This window comes from Rissa tridactyla, chromosome 1 (genome assembly GCF_028500815.1).
Source record: "Rissa tridactyla isolate bRisTri1 chromosome 1, bRisTri1.patW.cur.20221130, whole genome shotgun sequence".
NCBI lineage: Eukaryota > Metazoa > Chordata > Aves > Charadriiformes > Laridae > Rissa > Rissa tridactyla.
The window spans coordinates 186,967,632-186,987,171 of NC_071466.1; the positions used below are offsets into that span (position 1 = coordinate 186,967,632).

Sequence of the window (19,540 nt, forward strand, 5' to 3'; positions counted from 1 at the left end):
TATTGCTGGAAACGATCATAAAAATCTGCATACGCACTCAATATGATTAATAAGCTCCAGGCACAGCACTTACGCGGGTTGATAATGCTGAATTTTTCTCTTCATTCCTATGTTACAAAGCAGCAGATTTTCAGTTTTCTCTTAAATTCTTCAGTCACGCTCCTTTAGCCTCAGGGGAATGAGATGTCAAAGCCTATCTCTATTCTAGCAGAGGAAAGGCATGAGGTGTTTCAGCTGAAGTGACTGGGAAGCAATTCCCAATTCTACTTCAAACAAAGTCAGATGATAGGGTAAAGGTTAGGGCTTTGCTGTTAGCGCACCTGCTAACATGTGATGTCATATTAATTTATTTTATTGCAGCTGAGTTAGTGAAAGCTGGGGAGTCAGTTAAATGCATAAAGCTCTGCTTTTCATAGTCGATTGTATAAATTCGGCTGTCTGGTGACAGTTTTTCATGGTAGTCAAAGGAAACTAGTAAATAGAAAGTACTTCACGCTTGTCACTAGGAAAAATATGATGGCAGAATATAAGTCAAAGTATTCTTCTCTGGTCTGAATGTTGTGAAAATCAAGCAGTTGAAAAATTAGATGAAGAGACTTACCCTCTCAACACTGTGTGTAATACTCGGCTCTGTGCGTAATTTAAATCACAGCATATGCCAGGAATACCAGAGGTATACTGCGAACACAAAGTCCAATTCAAATAGCGTACTAGTAGTCCTAGTGAGGTTTGGAAATGAAGTAATACCTACTGCAAGTTAATGCTGTCTGTGCTGTTAAATTCAAAAGACAGACACCAGTATCTTCGTTATGGAATATCATTCTCTACTTAAAATTGTTGCTTAAGGCTGCTGCAGAGATGGGTGCTTCTCTGGATCAAATTCATAACTTTCTATAGCCACAGTAAAGAAAGACTTAATTTTTAAAAGTAAAAATCTTCACATGTGCGACACATCCATATTCCTGAGGTTACACTATTCATAAGGTTAACTTTTAAATAATCTTAGGAGAAGGTAATGTGTTATGTTGAGCTACTCTAGTGTAAAACATACTAGCAAACACTCTACCATAAATATTTGCAGTATGTTGTTTTCCTGTGTATTACACGTTGCACATAGCAGTCTTATGTACACACGTATGTTCTCCGGAGATCCTAAAAAGTAGGAGGAAGACAATAAGATGGTGTGTGTGCTTTTAATATGATTATTTGCTTTATTTAGGCCAAGGTTGAAAAATGTGGATCGAAGTAGCGCTCAGCATTTGGAAGTTACCGTTGGAGATCTGACAGTCATAATTACAGACTTTAAGGAGAAAACTAAGTCACCACCTGCTTCCAGTGCTGCTTCTGCAGATCAACACAGTCAGAGCGGTTCTAGCTCTGACAACACAGAGAGGGGAATGTCCAGGTCATCTTCACCCAGAGGAGAAGCGTCATCACTGAATGGGGAATCTCATTAAAGTTTATTTCCTCCGGTTTCTTTAGTCTCTTCTCTTCAAAACATGCAAATACATAACTTCTGTCATCCGTTACCACATTTTCATGACAGATTATCCATGCACAATTGGTATGTTGACTGGAACTTAATTTATGCAGTTTTAAAAAAAGAAAAAAGTGCAGTGGTAGAAACAATAATTTAAATGCAATCTACAAATGCTTACAAAGCATTTTCCGACCAACTTTTTAATCTTCATGTGTAAAGGTGCCATGAAAATGTGGTTTGAATGTTCATTATGCAGTGTTATTGGTAAGTCCATTTTCACTTTTAGTTTAGTGAATTCTAACACAACTCTTGGAGTCTCTACTATTGGCATGTACTGAATTTAAATTTTTATAACATAGTTCAAGCTGCCTAAATATGTATTATTTGAGAATTGTGAAACATAGTTATATGTATGCAAGTCAGAGATCAACTTAATCAACTATTGCTGCAACAGAATTTTCATAATAATTATCTTCTTAAAAACACCTGCTGGTACTTGGTGTGGTTAAATAGGAAAAATGTTATTAAATAAAACATTTGTATGAATTTTTGCCAATGTTTGACACATTTTACTAGATTACTGTTACTGAATTATGTTTTACCAATATTTTTTCACACTTAAAACACTTATTGTAATGTTTACAAGCAAAATAGAAAATACATTTTAAGCATTGATTGGTTAACCTTACAATTCAGGTAAAGTACTACATTGTCACTGTACACTGGTATTCTATGTTGTGTAACAAATATGGAACCTCAGACGACTATGCATTTGGCAAAACCTAACATTTGGAGATATGAAAATTTGGAAAAGCTTTAAAAATTACAGAAGTGCAGTTCTCATTTCTGCTTAGTGCTGTTTCCTTGCCCCAGATTCATCTAGTGTCATATAGCCACTTATCATTTCATTACAGGAATATCAGATGTTGCACAAGAATAAGGAAATAACAGTACTACTAATTTTTTGTTCCTGAATCAATTTCTTTAATTTTGATTTGGCTATTAGAATATATTATGTCATAAATCATATCAAAAAAGCTAGTACCCTACTTTATGGCATAAACTGTCAACATTTATGCACTTAGCAATATACTGATACAGAGCAGAACTATTTACAATCCCATCTGGTATTGTGTAAAATTACCAATAAAATATTTTTGTGAATACAGATTTTGCATTTTTGTTTACAACCAATAAGTGTTTTGATGCACACATACAATCCATGTGTAGATTTTAAATTATAGATTCAGGTTCAGTACAAAAGTCCATTTAGCTCTTTTTAGTGAGGTAGTCCACTTACACTCTTGCGATTCTTTTCTCTTTCATTCAAAAGAAATATATTTTTAAGCCCATGTAAAAGTTGGATGGACCTTCCTGGTAGTGAATCCAGCCCCAAATTATTACCAACGTATGATAGGTCTTCTTAACAGCTAAAGCAATGGATTTTTGTAGCCCCTGACAATTGTGATGTTTGGTGGTTTCTTGTAGTAATGTATTTTTTCTGTTTTTAATGCAGTACTTCTACAGGCACAATGGTACTGTTCTATTTTGTAAGATGCTAGTTGTGAAATACAGTTAGTTGCATAAAATGAAAGTCTGATGTGATATCTGAAACCATACATACCTCATTCCTTGGTGTTGCTGTTTAAACTTTTTAGGCATCAAATGTTAATTATAGGCTATTTCAGATGGGTAACTACTGACCTGTTTATTATGTATTCTGCTTTATCTTACTAAATAGGATGTCTGTTCATTGCCGTTACCTGGCCAAATCTTACTATCTGTAAAACAATGCATTTTAAGGTTCTTAAATGTTTTTGGGGCTGGGCTGGTGTTCAGAATAACATACACTAGTTTTTAAAAGAGAAATACATGCTTCTCAACTTTATTTTTTTATATTTTATTTTTAGGTGGGACTATTTGCAGAATATACTGATGTAATGGATTACAAGAGAGCCGAAACTGTTTAAAGTAAGCAGTTTAATGATAGCAAATCTCATCGCAAGATGTTTTATGAAATGTGTTTCTAATTTAAAATGTAATGAATGCCAACACATTTCAGAATTCCTTGCAAACAAATAATAATCTATTACCAGTAGCTCACTAAATGGGAAACGTATTTTCATTTAACTTTATGTGAATAAAACACCCAGCACTGCCAACAAGAGGTCTCTTTGTATCTTCAGAAATAAGTAGCGATTTGGTTTGAAAGGAAGGGAGGATGGAGTGGATTTTACTATGATTCAACTGTCTCTAGAGAATAATCTCAAAAATGTGGTACAAGTATGGTTATAATCAAAAGGAATGCAGAAAAGTCTCACTGTTCTTTGCGGAATAAGATGTAGAAAAGCAATTTCTAACCACAGATACAACAAAAATCAGCTAGGATCTAAAAACTGAGCTGTGGTGGTTTTAACTGAACTATTATGTTGCCAGTGTTTACATTGCAATGATGCCTGTTTTGGCATTAAACAAAGTTAAGAATTTTTGCCTGTTTGTTATTAAAGGGATGTGACAATACTGACAGCAGAGTAGACAAATTCTAAGTAGAATATTGGATTTGACTCTGTTCATAATGTTATAATTTAAATGAACTTCACTTTCATAATTTCTAAATAATTTTGACTTGTAGTAATCCTAAGTCCTTTTTCTAACTGTAAATATATTTAAAAGCATCTTTACTCCCATTTATAAAGAGTGAAAATTTAATGTTGTAATGTGTTTTGATTAGCTATTTTTCTTTGTGACTGCTTTCAGCATAAGAACTGTTATTTGGTAAATTCTATATATGCACCAGTCTTCAACAGCCATAGATCCTGGGTTGTTCATGAAACGGTGACCCGACAAAGACAAGCATAATAGTGTTCCATATAAATGAGTTCCTTTATGTGCTGATTGATTGTCTGGTTTCAGAAAGGAAAAGGGGGGAGAAATGTGGAAAAATGAAGTATAATTAGTTCATTGATAAAGACTACAATAACTCAGTCTCTTATTTTCCTAAATTTGCCAATAATTATAGGTGGTATAAGGAAAAGAACAAATATACAGCTGTAGACTACGATCCTCTTTTTTTTAAACCTGAAATTAAGTATGTATATTGGAAATCAAAAAGGTTGTTCTACTTAGTAGCAGGATAAATTATGCCATATAAAATCTTGATTCTAACAGATGTGTTAGTAAAAATAAAATAAATAAAAACATAAAAATTATTGATATTAAAAGTCTTGAAATTAAGACTACGACTGAATTTTTAACCTATTACGTGTTTCTCTAGATATTTGATGGTTTGGGGCATAGATTGTAAAATCTAAAATTTTTTTTAGATCTTTATAATTTGTGCGCTTTACTTTTTTTTTTTTTTTTTAATATTATGGATAGCACGTTTTTAGGTAGCCATGTAAGATAGAATACTTTTTATAATTTGTTTTCACCAGTTCACTGTAGTGTTCAGGCAGGTCTTCTAAACTTGACACAAATGTATGACTCTGCATCTGAAATTCTTTAATTTTTCTCTCTCCTGGCTCAAAAGCCTGACACTTTCCCACATTATGCTAATTGATTATACTTCATCATACAGGATGGATTTGGCACGGAGCAGTCTATTCTGTATTTCTTATATACATGCAGGGTTCTGTATCTGCTTGGTTTTTCCTGTCACATGCCTTTATTTCACTCTGCTCCCTACTACGGAGTCTGGGTGTGCTTCCTTTCAAATATCAGAAACTATATGGAAATAGAAATGCAATTAAATTAACTTCTCCAAAGGCAACAGCAAGTGCTATACTTGTAGTAAATTTTGCCTGTGCTTACTCAGGAATAGGATAGGTAAGATAAAAAGTTAATGCTGGTTTTGGCTATGATAATTTGCAAATGCATACTTCTGTGAATGTTAAGATTTGGGTGTGCTGGAAACACTGTTTGAGCTTTCAAAGGTTTTTCTTACCTGAAATTATCCCCTGACTTATGTCAAAGCAGACTCAATTTGAAAGGGTGTAACACCACAAACTAGCAAAAGCTGTACACTAAAATCAGTCAAACTGAGGAAGGTCAGTTGGTTTTCTTTTGTACTGTCAACGTTTTAACAAGAGGAGAAACTTTCTCCTCTTGTTAAACTTAAGGGGTTTGTCTAAGACAACATCAGATACTGAGCTTAGTTTGACATCTAAAGAAGAACCCACATTTTAATAAGAATTAACAGGATTTAACTACCAAATTAAAATTGGAGAAGTACTCCACAAGTTAATTACAAATCAATGTGTTAAAGAAATTATTGTAACTTCCTGTCTAGATGGATATGAATGGAGTAAATGGAGCAACAGCAGTGGATAGCTGTACACTTGCTAGTAAATGGTATTATCCAACAGCAAGTGATGTTTAAGTAACTTTCCTAAGACATTACACAAGACGACTGTGATATGTGTGTGAACAAGGCCTAGGAGTCCCGGTGTCCCCCCTGCCCGCCCCTGCCTAAACTATGCCATTGGATTCAAGCACCGAAGGAAAAGGCAGCGAACAAAAATTCATTTCAGATCGTAGAGTCTTAGTAATGCAGGAGCTGCTTACAGCTTCTGTTTGACTGTATTGGTGAAAATTAATTAAAATGAACCACCACTGTATATTTAATCCCTCAGAAGATGTTTTCGGTCCGAATCGTGCCCCTTTTATTATGGAAAACAGATAAAAATCACATGAAAGAACTTGCTCTGTCCACTGACAGGGGATTTTAAGAGAAGGCATTTTGAGGTGCACAGGAAGTTTTAGCTGTACTTTTAAGGAGTTAAACATGGAAGATAAAGGGCAAAAGCATATTCCATAGCTCAAATGACTATTACTAAAAAAGATCACAAGAGATTGCTGTACCATTGGGGCATTGTAAAAGACAAGATGGTAACGCTCTCTAATCACTCCTTGTGCCATATGTTTATAAAGAAAATTACTACCTGAAAAAATATTGTTCCTGTAACAATAATTTAAAGAATAGTCCCAAAATGTTAATTATTTTGGGGAAAGTATGGCATATCTTGACAGAGGTAGGGATACCTGAGCAAAAAGCCCTTCAGGACTAAATTTTCAGGACCTAAGCAGCATGGAAAAGTGTAATCTTTAATTACGCTATTGTCTGTGTATAAATGTTGATCTTACTCAAAGTGCTTGCAAAGTGAACAAGCTCCCTTAAACATTAAGATTTTAAGAAATGTAGCTTTAGACCAATGGAGCTGTAACTTACAATGGAGTTCTTGAGAAGACAACTGAGGGAAAAAGACTTAATCTGTTTTTTGATAACCTGCTAATCATGTGCTCATGATTTTCCTTTTCTGTATGAAGACGCAAAAGTATACAGAAGAAGGAAATATATGTAACCAGGGCTAATGGAATTTGGCTCTTTACCCCCTTCCCAAGCTCGCTAGATTCTACAAATTCTGTTTGTTCAAAGGCAGTTGCGGGTACTGTGTCACTAGAAAAGGATGGAGTTGTTCAGTCACTTAGCATCTGCTAGTTAAGGCGAGTTGTCAGGCCCATTCTACTTTCTGAATACCCACTTTGGGAATACAGAGATCTAATTTGCTATTTATATGCATCTACTATATAACTACCATCCATGAATAATCTATTTCAAGCTGATCCTTCTTCGCACAGAATAAATCCACATGCTTCAATGCCAAGCCCAGTTCCTGCCTGCACAGGTCTCTGAGCAAGGAAATCTGCCATCTGACTGATCATTTCTTACTGTAACAGCCTTCAGCTATGAATTAATCTCAGCAAGGGAAATCTCTTAAGATTACGTGTATTTGTTGAGTATTGCTACTCCCACCTCTGAAGGAAACACATTTTGATTCCTCCTTCTCTCTTTTCCGCCTTTTTTTTTTAAAAAAAAATTACATCTCTAGTATAAGTGGATGCAGTGAGTTTGAAATAATTTATTGTGCCTGCTTTTGCAGGTGGGGAATTTGACTGCTATTCCCGGTTCTTCAACTATATCTTGGCTTCTGTAAGACCAACAACAGTTTGTGGAGCTTAGAGGTCATCTATCAGTTTTGTCACCGTTGTCCTTGTTTCTATATAATTGACTTACTGAACGGATTCTTGCTGAGCAAACTTATTTACACCAGTCCTGTACCATTCCAGCATTCTGGCTGCGGTAGCTGGCATTCTGGGATGACAGCTATTACTGGCAGATGCCGGCTATTACTGGTCTTCATATCTGCATTTCTGCAAATGGTCTGATTCTATTGCTGGGAGGCTTCCAAACATGGAAAAATAAGCAAAATGCTTTCCAACTGATGGAGGTGTAATGTTGCCAAGTAACTCGCAGTACCTGGAGGCTTTTTGAAAGGTGCAAGAAAACACTTTTGGTGCCAGCTGGAGGAAGAGATCTGAGGAGCATGCACAGATAGTGAGCGCTTTCTCAGTTTTCCCACAGAAATTCTGAGTAGCTTCTGTTTCTAAAATGTCAAGCACCTTCAAAAACTGTCAGTCCAACAAAAAGACAGAGGATAAGGGGGTAAAAGAACAAAGAAAATATTTTTTCTGAATAATACCTAGAAAAGCCACTATACAATGGCTTCTTTGTGTGTTTAGTATTCCTTTCTCTGTGTACTGTATTGGAAATAGGCAGCATCCCACACTTGAAGGTGTGTGTTGCTTTATAATTCTTGATATGTCTTGGTTCAGTGACTTTTAGCCTAAAGATAGATGTAGTTTTTTGTGAGTTTCATAGTAAATATCATTAACGTTTCTCTCTTGGGTACAGGTCATTTATTGAAAGGGCAGTAGTTTTGATTAAAGAGCTAGTCAGAAACAAAGTAGATTCCTCTTGTACATTTAGACACTACCCAATTTTAAAGATCCTGATTCCTGGACTACTAGAAAGAGGGTAACTTTATGTTGAAAGGCTAATAAGAACCAGACTGGAACGGATGTGGCTTCTGAAGAGTTTTGTGGCCAGTAGTTCGTATGGCTGTTTTCAGTGATTATTCCACACCTTAGCCCATTAATCTTGAAGCGTTGGTAGAGCATCCTCACAGACAAATCACAACTACCAACAGCACCGTCAGATGCTCTTAAAATTTACTAAGTGCCTTATACAGAGCATCACTGAGGCAACGGTTCGATTGAAAGGAAGTTGGATAAAAGATTTACTCCTCTGGATGGAGTCACAGGTTATCAGTTGTAACCAAGGTGATGTTCCTGGTTATAACACGCTAGAATCTTATATTTTATTGCTGATACAAGTACCTAATAAGAAACAGTCCAGAAATTACTGTGGCTTTCAGTTTATAAAACATACATGCTTTGGAGGAGACTTTTTCTTCTAGTCGGCTGTGATAGCCTACTGGAATATCACAGAAGCAAATAAAACTTCAGAGTATTTCTGGATGCTTTCACACTTCTTGGTTTCTCAATCAAGGACAGTATTACCTTTCTTGGGAAGAGATACGTAAGTTGGTTTTATTCGTAGGGTTTTATGTTTATCCAACAGTAACTTTTAAGGATTTTATTGTCAGAAAAAGGGCTTGTTATTTTGAAAATAAAAATCTTACCTGCCAGGTGTCTTCCCCAAAATGAGTAAGTGCCTTTTCTGTTCTGACTCTTAGAAGTATTTACTTTGCCAGATTGAATCTGAATGTCCTGGATAAACCAACTATTAAGTACTGAGTGTTACCAATGGCTTTGGAAATCCTTTCACTGAGAGAACAAGAGACAGAATGTAAGCCACTTGAATTATTTTGAGACCTGACATTATCAGAAGTTTTATAACTGCTATGAGTAGTATACTTCTAAGAACAATGTAACTTTTCAGGAACTTGATATTGATAGGAAATAAATATTTATTAAAAGAAGTATATTAAATAAATATTTATTTACCAGTTTAAGTAAGAGAAAATGTTACACCGTGGGGGCAACAGTCTTGCTGTTAGCAGTCCTGACGACTTAATGGAAAGTAAAAGGGAGGCCCTGAACTCTGGCTGTAAAAGAATGCATGGTATTTGAGGAGAGATTGGGACTGTGAATCTTAGGTCCACGTTCTAATGAAGTAATTCTTCCTACCTAAGTTTTTACCAATTCTCAAGCAGAAAAGCAAGCGTGAGGTATCAGTAAGAGGCCCTCTGGTTTTATTGGTGCTGCTTCCTATCTCTAGAGGATTTTTTTTTATTTTTTTTCAAACTTTGCTCAGGACTGGTACAGCTGAAAGTATATTTTCCCTTCATTCTTAAGCCTGGACTTTGAATGGAGTTTCTCTGAGACACTTTTGTAGTGAAATCGTATTCCCTACAAACATTGAAGAGAAAAATAAACATCTCCATGAACAAAAGATTGTGTGTGGTTGTAATTTTTTAATATATGCAATTTTGTTATAAAAATTCTAAAGGTACTCTAAAAAACCCGTAACCAGTATATTGGCCTACACTTAAAAGGTCTCTTAGTAGCAGTCAGAAAATACAGTTTGCTTCATGACATGCTACAAATTTTCTGTCTGATAAACTATATTCAATTCCAATTAAGCACTCCTTTAAAGAAAGATGACAATACATTGCATTTAGCCAAGTGTATAGTAACTCATTAGGACACTGCCTTAAACTGAGCTCTTCCTGACCTCAATTCAAAGACATTATTAAGCAATTTAATCACAGTGCAAAGGTATTTTTTCCAGAATAAATGCCACACAATTAACGATAATGGAATTGTTTTAAAATTATCAACTCTCTAGTTATTTCACATTGTTTGATAAACATACAGTTGATTTCAGATGAACGTAAATAAAGGTGTTTGAAGCCCAGAATAGTGACGTGTATTGAAATGCTTTCTCCGGGAATAAATTAATACTTCTTGCCTGTGAAGAATCTGACAAGAAAGTATTTTTGGTGAAAACTGTTGTTGGTGTACTATATTCAATCTTGACTGGCAGTGGTGATGCTTAGGGTGTTTTATGATAAATGAAATGGTAAATAAAATTATTAAATTGTTCAGAACCATTCTCTGAATGTGTTATTTGTACTGGCTAGGAAAAAGTGCAAGAACTTGAGTGATTTGGGCATAAACAGCAGACTTAGGGAATTTGATCTCAAAATGCCAACAGGCCTCTGCTAATTTACTGGCACAGGTGATTCATTACTCCTTTTGGCTATGATGTAAGTTGAGTTACTCCTGAGAGTACTGCTTCCGAGGCAAGAAACTTGCATCTGTGCAAGTTTCCATGCTTCCAAATTAAAGTAACAACTGAGGTAAGAAGCTTGAGAAGAAGGCTTAGTCTAAGGCTTCATCTCATTGTATATGCACCTATTTTTTGTCACTAAGGCAGGTTCTAAAAAATGGTCTATGTGGGTTGTCTCGGGTGTTATCTTCAAGTTACATGCAGTTCCAGTGTTCAATTCTCTCTGAATTGTTTGTGTTGCTTTGCAGTGTGAGGCTGAAATCCTACAAGGCATTCTTGAAAGAAGCTGGTTCCCTTGCAAAGACAAGAGTTCCCCAGCTGTGTAGAAGGTGGCTGAAGTGTTGGCCATGAGTACGTAACTCATCCTCTCTCCAAGGTGGCAATGTGTGAGCCTCAAACATCCTTGGGCACAGAATGCTTTTAATGCCACCCTGTAAGTGTTGGGCATACATCCCGAAGTGCAGGCAGCAAGTGGTAGCAAACTGTTGACATAACTACCAGGCTTGGTACTAGCAGAAACACTGACTTGTACAAGACTAAATTGGCATCAGAGACCAGAATGGGGCTATTGTCGCTAATTAAGGGAGTCTACTTTAGTCTACTTACTCATCTATTTTAGAAGAACAGAAGGAATTCAAGAGAGGAGAGCAAGCTGTAAAGCCCTTCTATCACCCTTCTATTGATTTCTTTCCTCTGCTGACTGTTTGGTAAGTCTGCTACACAATTATGGGTCTGAAGATCAAAACAAATTTCTGAAATTCCACACAAATATTTTGGCAGCCATGGGAGATCACAGCATTCCACTATGTGCCTGGTGCCTGGAGATAGTTTAGGACAGTGTCCAATTTTATTTTACCCTTTCTTTACCTGAAAGAAAATAAAAGTGAAAAAAAAAAATATCTAAAGTTACAGATAAAGGACAGGTGAAGGAAAGCTGAGTCATGTATTAGTGCCATCATGAAACAGCAGCGCTGGGAGGTATCTTAGATGTTTCAGGCTTTAAGTTCCATGCAATACAATATCCCAACTACTCACCAACTCTGCGGCCACTTGGGCAATGAAATAGTTTGAGAACACAATTTAATGACAAATCAGATAAATCAGTATAATGTCTGCACACCAGGGAGTGGCACAGGACTGCAAGCTGAGCTGACTGATCACCATAACTACTTCTGTGACCTTCAGATGTGATTAAGACTTGCCTGAATATGAGGACACTGGGTACCTAAGCCTGTTATGTACCTTGGGCATGTGTCTGTTATGTGGCCGTTCTGTTCAGTTTTTAAAGGGGCAGTCAGTACTAAAGAAAGTATTAATGCCTTACCTCTTCTTCCTGATAATTCAAGCACTAAATGCTTTAAACAGCTACCACTTCTGACTGCTCTAATCTAATTTTTGAATTAGTAATTATGGAAATAAAGCAACCCCTAGAGAAAAGGATGTGGAGAGATGAACGTTGGGGCTTCCTTTCTGTATCCTTGACGTGTCTCTACATTGGTTTACAACGTTAAACCCTACTTGAGGAGGATCAGGGAGTGACACCAGGGTACAGATAAACAAAATAAAAAGGTAAAATAGCTAGAAGTTGATAAAGTAAATCAACTCTTTGCCTGGTTTGACTGACTGACTGCTTTCCAAAGCCTCTCCTTACTGAATGACAGTCTGTCATCTTTTCCGTTCCAGGCTATGCTAGTGTTTTGAAATAGGGGCAACTGGCTCCCTGGCTCGCTGCCTGCAGTGCATCATCTGGCTCTGGCTTGCACTGCTGAATGGCTCTCACAGCCCCTGACAACGCTCCTAAACCTCTGTTTCCTCTTGTAAGGGCAGCTGGCAGTTGTCGCCTAACATTTTGGGGTTTTCATTTTAGCTGTTTGCTAGATGCAGTTTCACTCTCCTAGCCATGCAGCCTTTTTGCACTTGGAAACAATAAATACAGAATATGTATAAAATTTTAAATCAAATATGAAAAAATAAACTAAAAAAAAAAGCAGTAGCTTTCAGTCTGTGGTCTGAGGGTCTCATGAGCTAATGCATTCCTTGTAAGAGTCTTCACAAAAGTGACTGGGATGAGCATACTTATTACGAGGAGCATTAAATTCACTGCGTAGAGTCTGCACTGTTACCGTAAAGTGGAAAAGGTAGAAAATACCTTACAGGATTAGTTTCAGATTAGTTAATGTCCTTCATCTTAAAAATCAAACTTTCAAGCCATAATGCAAAGTTGCTACTGTGTATGATTACTGTTAGTAAATATTTATTCTATTCAAAGAAAAAAATTATGTTGTATTGTAGAAGCTTAAGAGACCCTGACCTGGGTGTCAAGAGGACTCAGAGCAGACAACAGCAGGACAAGACAAGGACTTTTATACTTGAGTATAGTTATATATGAACAAACAAACAAACAAACAGCCAGGCCTGTTTGCTTTATTTCTGTATTTTTGTACATGGTACATATTTGCATAAAGTTGCTTTCACTCCTTCCAGGAGTACTTTAAACACAAATAGCTGTGCCAAACACGGTCCTTGGAGAGTTTTACATGAGGCCAAGAAACAGAAGCCCAACACTGAGAACCCCTTTGGACTGACATTGTGGAGCTCCATATTTAGAAATCTTTACAGAAAAAAATAAAAAGATTTTGATGCAAAAATACAGAAAAAGAGATAAAAAGAAAATTCTCTTTGTGCTTCTAAAAAGTATTCTTTTTGCTTTTTTAATGTAGTAAAGCACTAAAAATCGTGCAAGTCTACATATATAGATGCCTATTTATTTATTCAGGACACAGAAGTTGAACTTTCTTGAACAATAGAAATATTTTGACTCTCTACTGTTTAATAATTGTTCCCAGAGGATCCATTAAATAAATTTTGAAGTAAATTGTACTATTGATGAAGAAATAATTCAAATTAGAAAAAAACAGGAATTTTGCAAAGCATCACACCACTTCCTGAACTACTGAGAATGCAACTTATTGACTGCTGTTGTCCTTGGGTGTGTATATTGCTGATGTATTGTTTCCTTGGGTGTGTATATTGCTGATACCAAGAGTAATTGCAAAATATTGTAAGCTCTTGCTTATAGTCTAAATGGATTAAATGCACACTACAGTGCAAAACAATGAGAGCTAAAAGGGGAAAAAATGGGGGAAGGCAATAATATTTTGGTCATCGATAAAAATCGGTTTTGAGAATTTTCATCAACAGTTCTAACATTGGGGGCTGGTGTAGGGTGATTTGAAGAGTAGATGCCGTAAGAGTAGAAAGCAGCTGTAACAAACTAAATGCTTGTCTTAAAAATGAATTGGAAGGAATGAAAAATGATGTCTGGCAGCAACAGAAAAGGGACGTTGCACCAAGAAGTCTGACGATACCATATGCACAACACATGGTAGCAGAGCAGTTTCCCCTGTTCCCCAGCCTTGCCATCTATCATAGCAAAGTGTTGACACCCCAGGTTGTACGAAAGGGCACGAGAACATCAAAGAAAGTGTCTTTGCCTTTGAAAAAGCCTTAAGTGGCCTGCACACGGGGGCAACATTGACACAAATCTGTCAGCGCAAAATCTTATTGCTTTGCCAACTTAACTAATGGATTAACTTCCTGAAAGAACAAAACCAGAAGGAATCATACAAACGCATCTGATTGGGACTGGGGTTTTTAATTAGCAGAAAGTTGAAGTGGAAATTGATTTCCCTCTTTGTTCTCTCTGTTGCATCAGATAATCCCCTTCCATAAATGTGAGTAATTTTTTTTTTTTTATCTGAGTCATCTCTTGATTTAATGAGTTGTTGTACTTTGGTTTCATTTTCTGGCATACAGTAACTGCATTTATGACCCTTGAACACACTTGCAGAAGTATAAAATGCTGATTCTCTTAAATAATCAGTTGTCCCAGCTACTTATTTAACATCTGCAGTTCACTAAGGTTACTGTTTTCTGGATTTCAGCTATTTTCTGGACATAGTAAATAGAACTGAATCCTAAAGATACAAAAGTTACCATGACTAAGTAACTAATTTTCAGCCAAGACAAAGATTTCAAGATTTAAAATTGGTAATAAATGGAGAGAGCCTTGCATCTAATTGTACCTCTTTGTGTTTTAAGTTTACTAAAGACTAGCAAACCTTATAGCATAAAATGTTGTATATTGATCATTAACTGTTTAGGGTGAGTAATAAAGATACATAATTATTTCTCTTTAAAGAATTTTAAAAGCTGAATTAGCTAATTGCATACTGTCCAATAGTGTTTTTTTCTCAGTGATAGGACCTAGGTATGACATTTCAGTCACTTTTGCTTATCTTTGTTATTCACAAGGCCAAGTTTCTAGTGAGAAGCATTTTATCTTTTATCAGACCAACTGATAGTTAGATTAAGTGGACAGATTTTGCAGTCTGAAAAAAGGCTCGTGTGTGTGTAAGTTTATCTGTTGTTTTTTTTTTCTCCCCAGTAGCATCAGATATCTTAACAAAAGATACTAACTTTCTCTCTGACCTTGCCTCAGTCATATTTTTAGATCATTGCAGGTACATTCTCACTCCAGGCATTATTGAACAGCGCTGAAAGAAGAGAACCCTGTAAATTCCTATTTGGGAAATGGTATGATTGATAATAATAATAATTAAAAAAATTCTCCCTATGTCATCTCTCTTTAGCACTCCTGATTTCTTCTTTTCTCATCTAAGAATATACTTTCTTCTTCTAAAGCATGAAAGCATTACTGCTGCCCAGCTGCCACATTCATTCGTGGTCCCTCTACAACACCCTTCAGACCTCGTTTGCCCTGACTGGAACAGTCTTCAACACAAAAGACAAGCGTCACACCTCAGTAGGGACTAACTGGTCTGCGCTTTTATGCTCCCTTTCAGAAAATACCAGAAAATACAAAAATGTCTCTCCACTCCGACTCTCATATTGCTATGTTACTTATTCCCTGCCATATGGACTTGATAGTGTACGTCAGGAGCTGTGAAATGGGACAGTGAGCAAATCCATGACACAGGTCTGCAGGCAGATAGGCAACGAGAGCAATAAACTGGGTTCTGAATGCAAACACAAGTTCAGGAAAGCTGGCAGGATGGCGGGTTCATCCGTTGTGGCAGAAAGCGTGGAGGGACGGGAAACAGAGGGGCAGGAAGCCCAGCTAAGACTTGGAGTGGCATTTTCGGCGCTGTTTCTTTCAGTGGTGCGTGCCAGTGATGATCATGCCAGTGATGCGTGCACGTGGATCTCGCTAACATAAATTTCCCTTACCTCATTAAGCAAATCCTTTCTAGAGAGTCCTTTTTACAAACCTCCCCCATTTTATCTATGAATCATCCCATCATCACCCTGCCATCATTGGCCCTGAATTCATTGCTCCTTATCCTCTTTAGTTCCTTACTTGTCTTGGATTCTACTACTTCTTATCTCAGTCCAAATTTCCCTGCTTGTATCTCTTAGTAATCATCTTGGGATGTGCACTGCAAACGTAGCTGAGTATCCAGTATTTCGGAGGGCCACCTTTTTTCCCTCACTTCTACTTTTGTTTTGAGGAAGAGCCGATGAACAATTTTGGCAGGACAATTTTGTCATTACTTCTCTTCCAGCCACTAGAGTTGCCAGCTGGCGTTCTGCTTTCCCCCTTCTTTTAAACACAGCCAAGAGCAGCAGTAAGCTACGGCTCAGGTTTTATGGGCATTCACATATGACATATACCCTCAGGCCCCAGAATCTACAATAGAACTATTTTTTTAAGCTCTATTGTAAATCCTGTTGGCGTTTCTCTTAAAATGCAGGGGCCTGAATTCATGTGATTAAGTGGGGATGTCACCGCTTGTTTTAAAAAAGAGAAAAGTCTGTAGGGAAAAAAAGTCCAGCCTGTAGAGAAAATGCGAGCCAAATGCACCGTAAGGATGAAAAAGCAAGCAGAATTATTTAAAAAAATGTTTTTTTTAAACCAACGTCAGGAGCTGAGGGAGAAGCACTGATTGATGGCTTTAAAACACTTGCCTTGGCAACAGCGGGGTAGGCTGTTAGGCTTTTGCTCAGCAGACCGGGATGGGGAGAGGGGATGCGATACTGTACTGGATTCAGCTGAAACACAACCAGCATTCCCCCTGTCTAGCAAGACCCACACCTATTCCTTCTTCTCCCCAGTGCCCCGCTTCCCAGACCTACTTCTTGTTCTCCAGAAGCATGACTTGGTGAGCCAAGAGAACCCTCACTTTGCTACTGACCACAAACGAATCCTTCAGGCACGTTTCACCAAGCTTCTCCGGCTCCCCGGGCCAGGGTGGGCCAAGGCCGGAGGAGGGAAGGGGACTGGAGTCCACAGCAAGTGGCACACTCAGGTTGCGTCTCCACAAGGAGAAAGGACACCAGTGTAACCCCAGCTGCCTAACAAATGTGAGGGAATGTCCTTGTGAAGAAGAGACAGTTATAAGCTTTTACACAAGGAAGTCGAAGATGCCACAACAGAAACCTTGAGTAAGGGGACTCAAGGTTTCTGGGGACTTTTCAGGGGACTTTAACCTCACTTCTACCCTTAACAAAGATGGGAGCCCATGCGCTGAGCCTGTGGACTTCTAGTTTGTAAAGACTGGTCAGTGCCTCTGCCTGGGACATTTCTTCTCTCAACTTCTTCCCAGGGACGCATTTTCCAGAGGTCTGAGCAGGCAGCGAGACCAGGCTGACCCCGGTGGAGGCAAGCAGCTTCTCCGGGGCCCTCCTGTCATGGATGGAGTGACACACTTCACTCATAGAGAGAAGCGGCGATACATTTATTGATATAAAACAGGGATTTAACAAAGTTTGATAGTAAATGTGATAGTAAATGTGACAGTGTTTTAACAAGATTCAATGGCAAGGCACACTTGGTTAATTACTGCATAGATGACAGGGTCAGAGCTGTCAGGGAGAACCTCCCATTGAGTCAAGAGGTTCAGAAAGGACGCCCTTGCTTTCTAAACTTCTCAGAGAGGAGTCTAGGTTTGGATGGGTCTAATCCTAGTCCCAGATTTGGTCATTTATAGAATCATAGAATAGTTTAGGGTGGAAGAGACCTTAAAGATCATCTAGTTCTGACCCCTCTGCCATGGGCAGGGACACCTCCCACTCGACCAGGCTGCTCAAAGCCCCATCCAGCCTGGCCTTGAACACTTCCAGGGATGGGGCATCCACAACTTCTCTGGGCAACCTGTTCCAGTGCCTCACCACCCTCAGAGTAAAGAACTTCTTCCTGATATTCAATCTAAATCTCCCCTCTACTAGTTTGAAGCCATTACCCCTTGTCCTATCACTACATGCCCTTGTGAAAAGTCCCTCTCCAGCTTTCTTGAAGGCCCCTTTCAGATACTGGAAGCCTGCTATTAGGTCTTCCTAGAGCCTACCCTTCACCAGGCTGAACAACCCCAACTCTCTTAGCCCGTCTTCATAGGAGAGGTGTCCCATCCCTCTGATCATTTTTTTGGCCTTCCTCTGGACCCACTCCAGCAGGTCCCTGTCCTTCTTATGCTGAGGACTCCAAAACTGGACGCACTACTCCAGGCGGGGTCTCACAAGAGCAGAGTAGAGGGGCAGAATCATGTCCCTTGACCTGCTGTCCATGCTTCTTTAGATGCAGCACAGGATATGGTTGGCTTTCTGGGCTGCAAGTGCGCATTGCCAGCTCATGTTGAGCTTCTCACCCCCTAACACACCCAAGTCCTTTTCCTTGGAGCTGCTCTCAATCCATTCTCCGCCCAGCCTCTATTTGTGCTTGGGATTGCCGTGACCCTGGTGCACTTGGCCTAGTTGAACTTCATGAGGTTTGCACTGGCTTATCATGTCACTTACTGAGGATCCGTTGTGGCGAGGAATCTCTGAATCTCGAGAGGTAACTTTCAGCAGGCGTCCCTGCTCAAAGGGAGATCCTGGCCAGCAGCCCGCTGCCATGCAGGAGAGCTCGTAGGGCTCTTGTGCTGTTCAGTATTTATGGGGATCAGATGACTGACCTGTAGTCAGATTTGCATATCAACCACGGCACTGTGGTGAGGCGGGTGCATTGCTCAAGGTAGCCCTTGGCTATTGGGGCTACAGGATTGGGGCAGAGTGGCTCAAAAGCAGCCCGGCAGAAAAGGACCTGGGGGTGTTGGTTGACAGCCGGCTGAATATGAGCCAGCAGTGTGCCCAGGTGGCCAAGAAGGCCAACAGCATCCTAGCCTGTATCAGGAACAGTGTGGTGAGCCGGACTAGGGAATTGATCATCCCCCTGTACTTGGCACTGGTGAGGCCCCACCTCGAGTACTGCGTTCAGTTTTGGGCCCCTCGCTACAAGAGGGACATTGAGGTGTTGGAGCATGTCCAGAGAAGGGCTACAAAGCTGGTGAGGGGTCTGGAGGACGAACCTTATGAAGAACGACTGAGGGAGCTGGGGTTGTTTAGCCTGGAGAAGAGGAGGCTGAGGGGAGACCTTATCACCCTCTACAACTACCTGAAAGGAGGTTGTAGAGAGATGGGGGCTGACCTCTTCTCCCTGGTGACAAGTGATAGGACGAGAGGAAACAGGTTCAAGTTACGTCAGGGGAGGTTTAGATTGGATATTAGGAAACATTTTTTCACTGAAAGGGTTATTAAACATTGGAATAGGCTGCCCAGGGAGGTGGTGGATTCACCATCCCTGGAGGTGTTTAAAAAAAGGGTAGATGGGGCACTTAGGGACATAGTTTAGAAGTGGCTTTTGTCAGGGTAGGTTAAAGGTTGGACTCGATGATCTTAAAGGTCCCTTCCAACCTCAGCAATTCTATGATTCTATGATTCTATTGTGTCCTTATTGGTCTCCCTGAAACCACATTGAGGCCCGGATGGAGCCATCACGACCAGATGTACCCATTGTGACCACCACGGGCAGTCATCGCTTGGGCCAGGCTATGAGATGAAGGTCAGGTTGG

The 19,540-nt window shown here is 38.9% G+C and overlaps 1 protein-coding gene across 2 annotated transcripts in view; it reads left to right on the top strand.

Moving 5' to 3' along the window:
• Nucleotides 1–9,794, top strand: part of YAF2 (YY1 associated factor 2) — a 35,116-nt gene extending 25,322 nt beyond the window's left edge. The window contains exons 4-5 of one of the 2 annotated variants that reach the window (XR_008466586.1): nucleotides 1,220–3,451; nucleotides 7,420–9,794. Coding sequence is in view for 1 of the 2 variants with exons in the window: in XM_054202791.1 (XP_054058766.1) it covers nucleotides 1,220–1,457 (238 nt within the window). In the remaining variant the exon portion in view is untranslated. Of the gene's footprint in view, nucleotides 1–1,219 lie in introns of both variants that reach the window. The other variant, XM_054202791.1, reaches the window with a different exon arrangement.
• The last annotated feature ends 9,746 nt before the right edge of the window (nucleotides 9,795–19,540 follow it).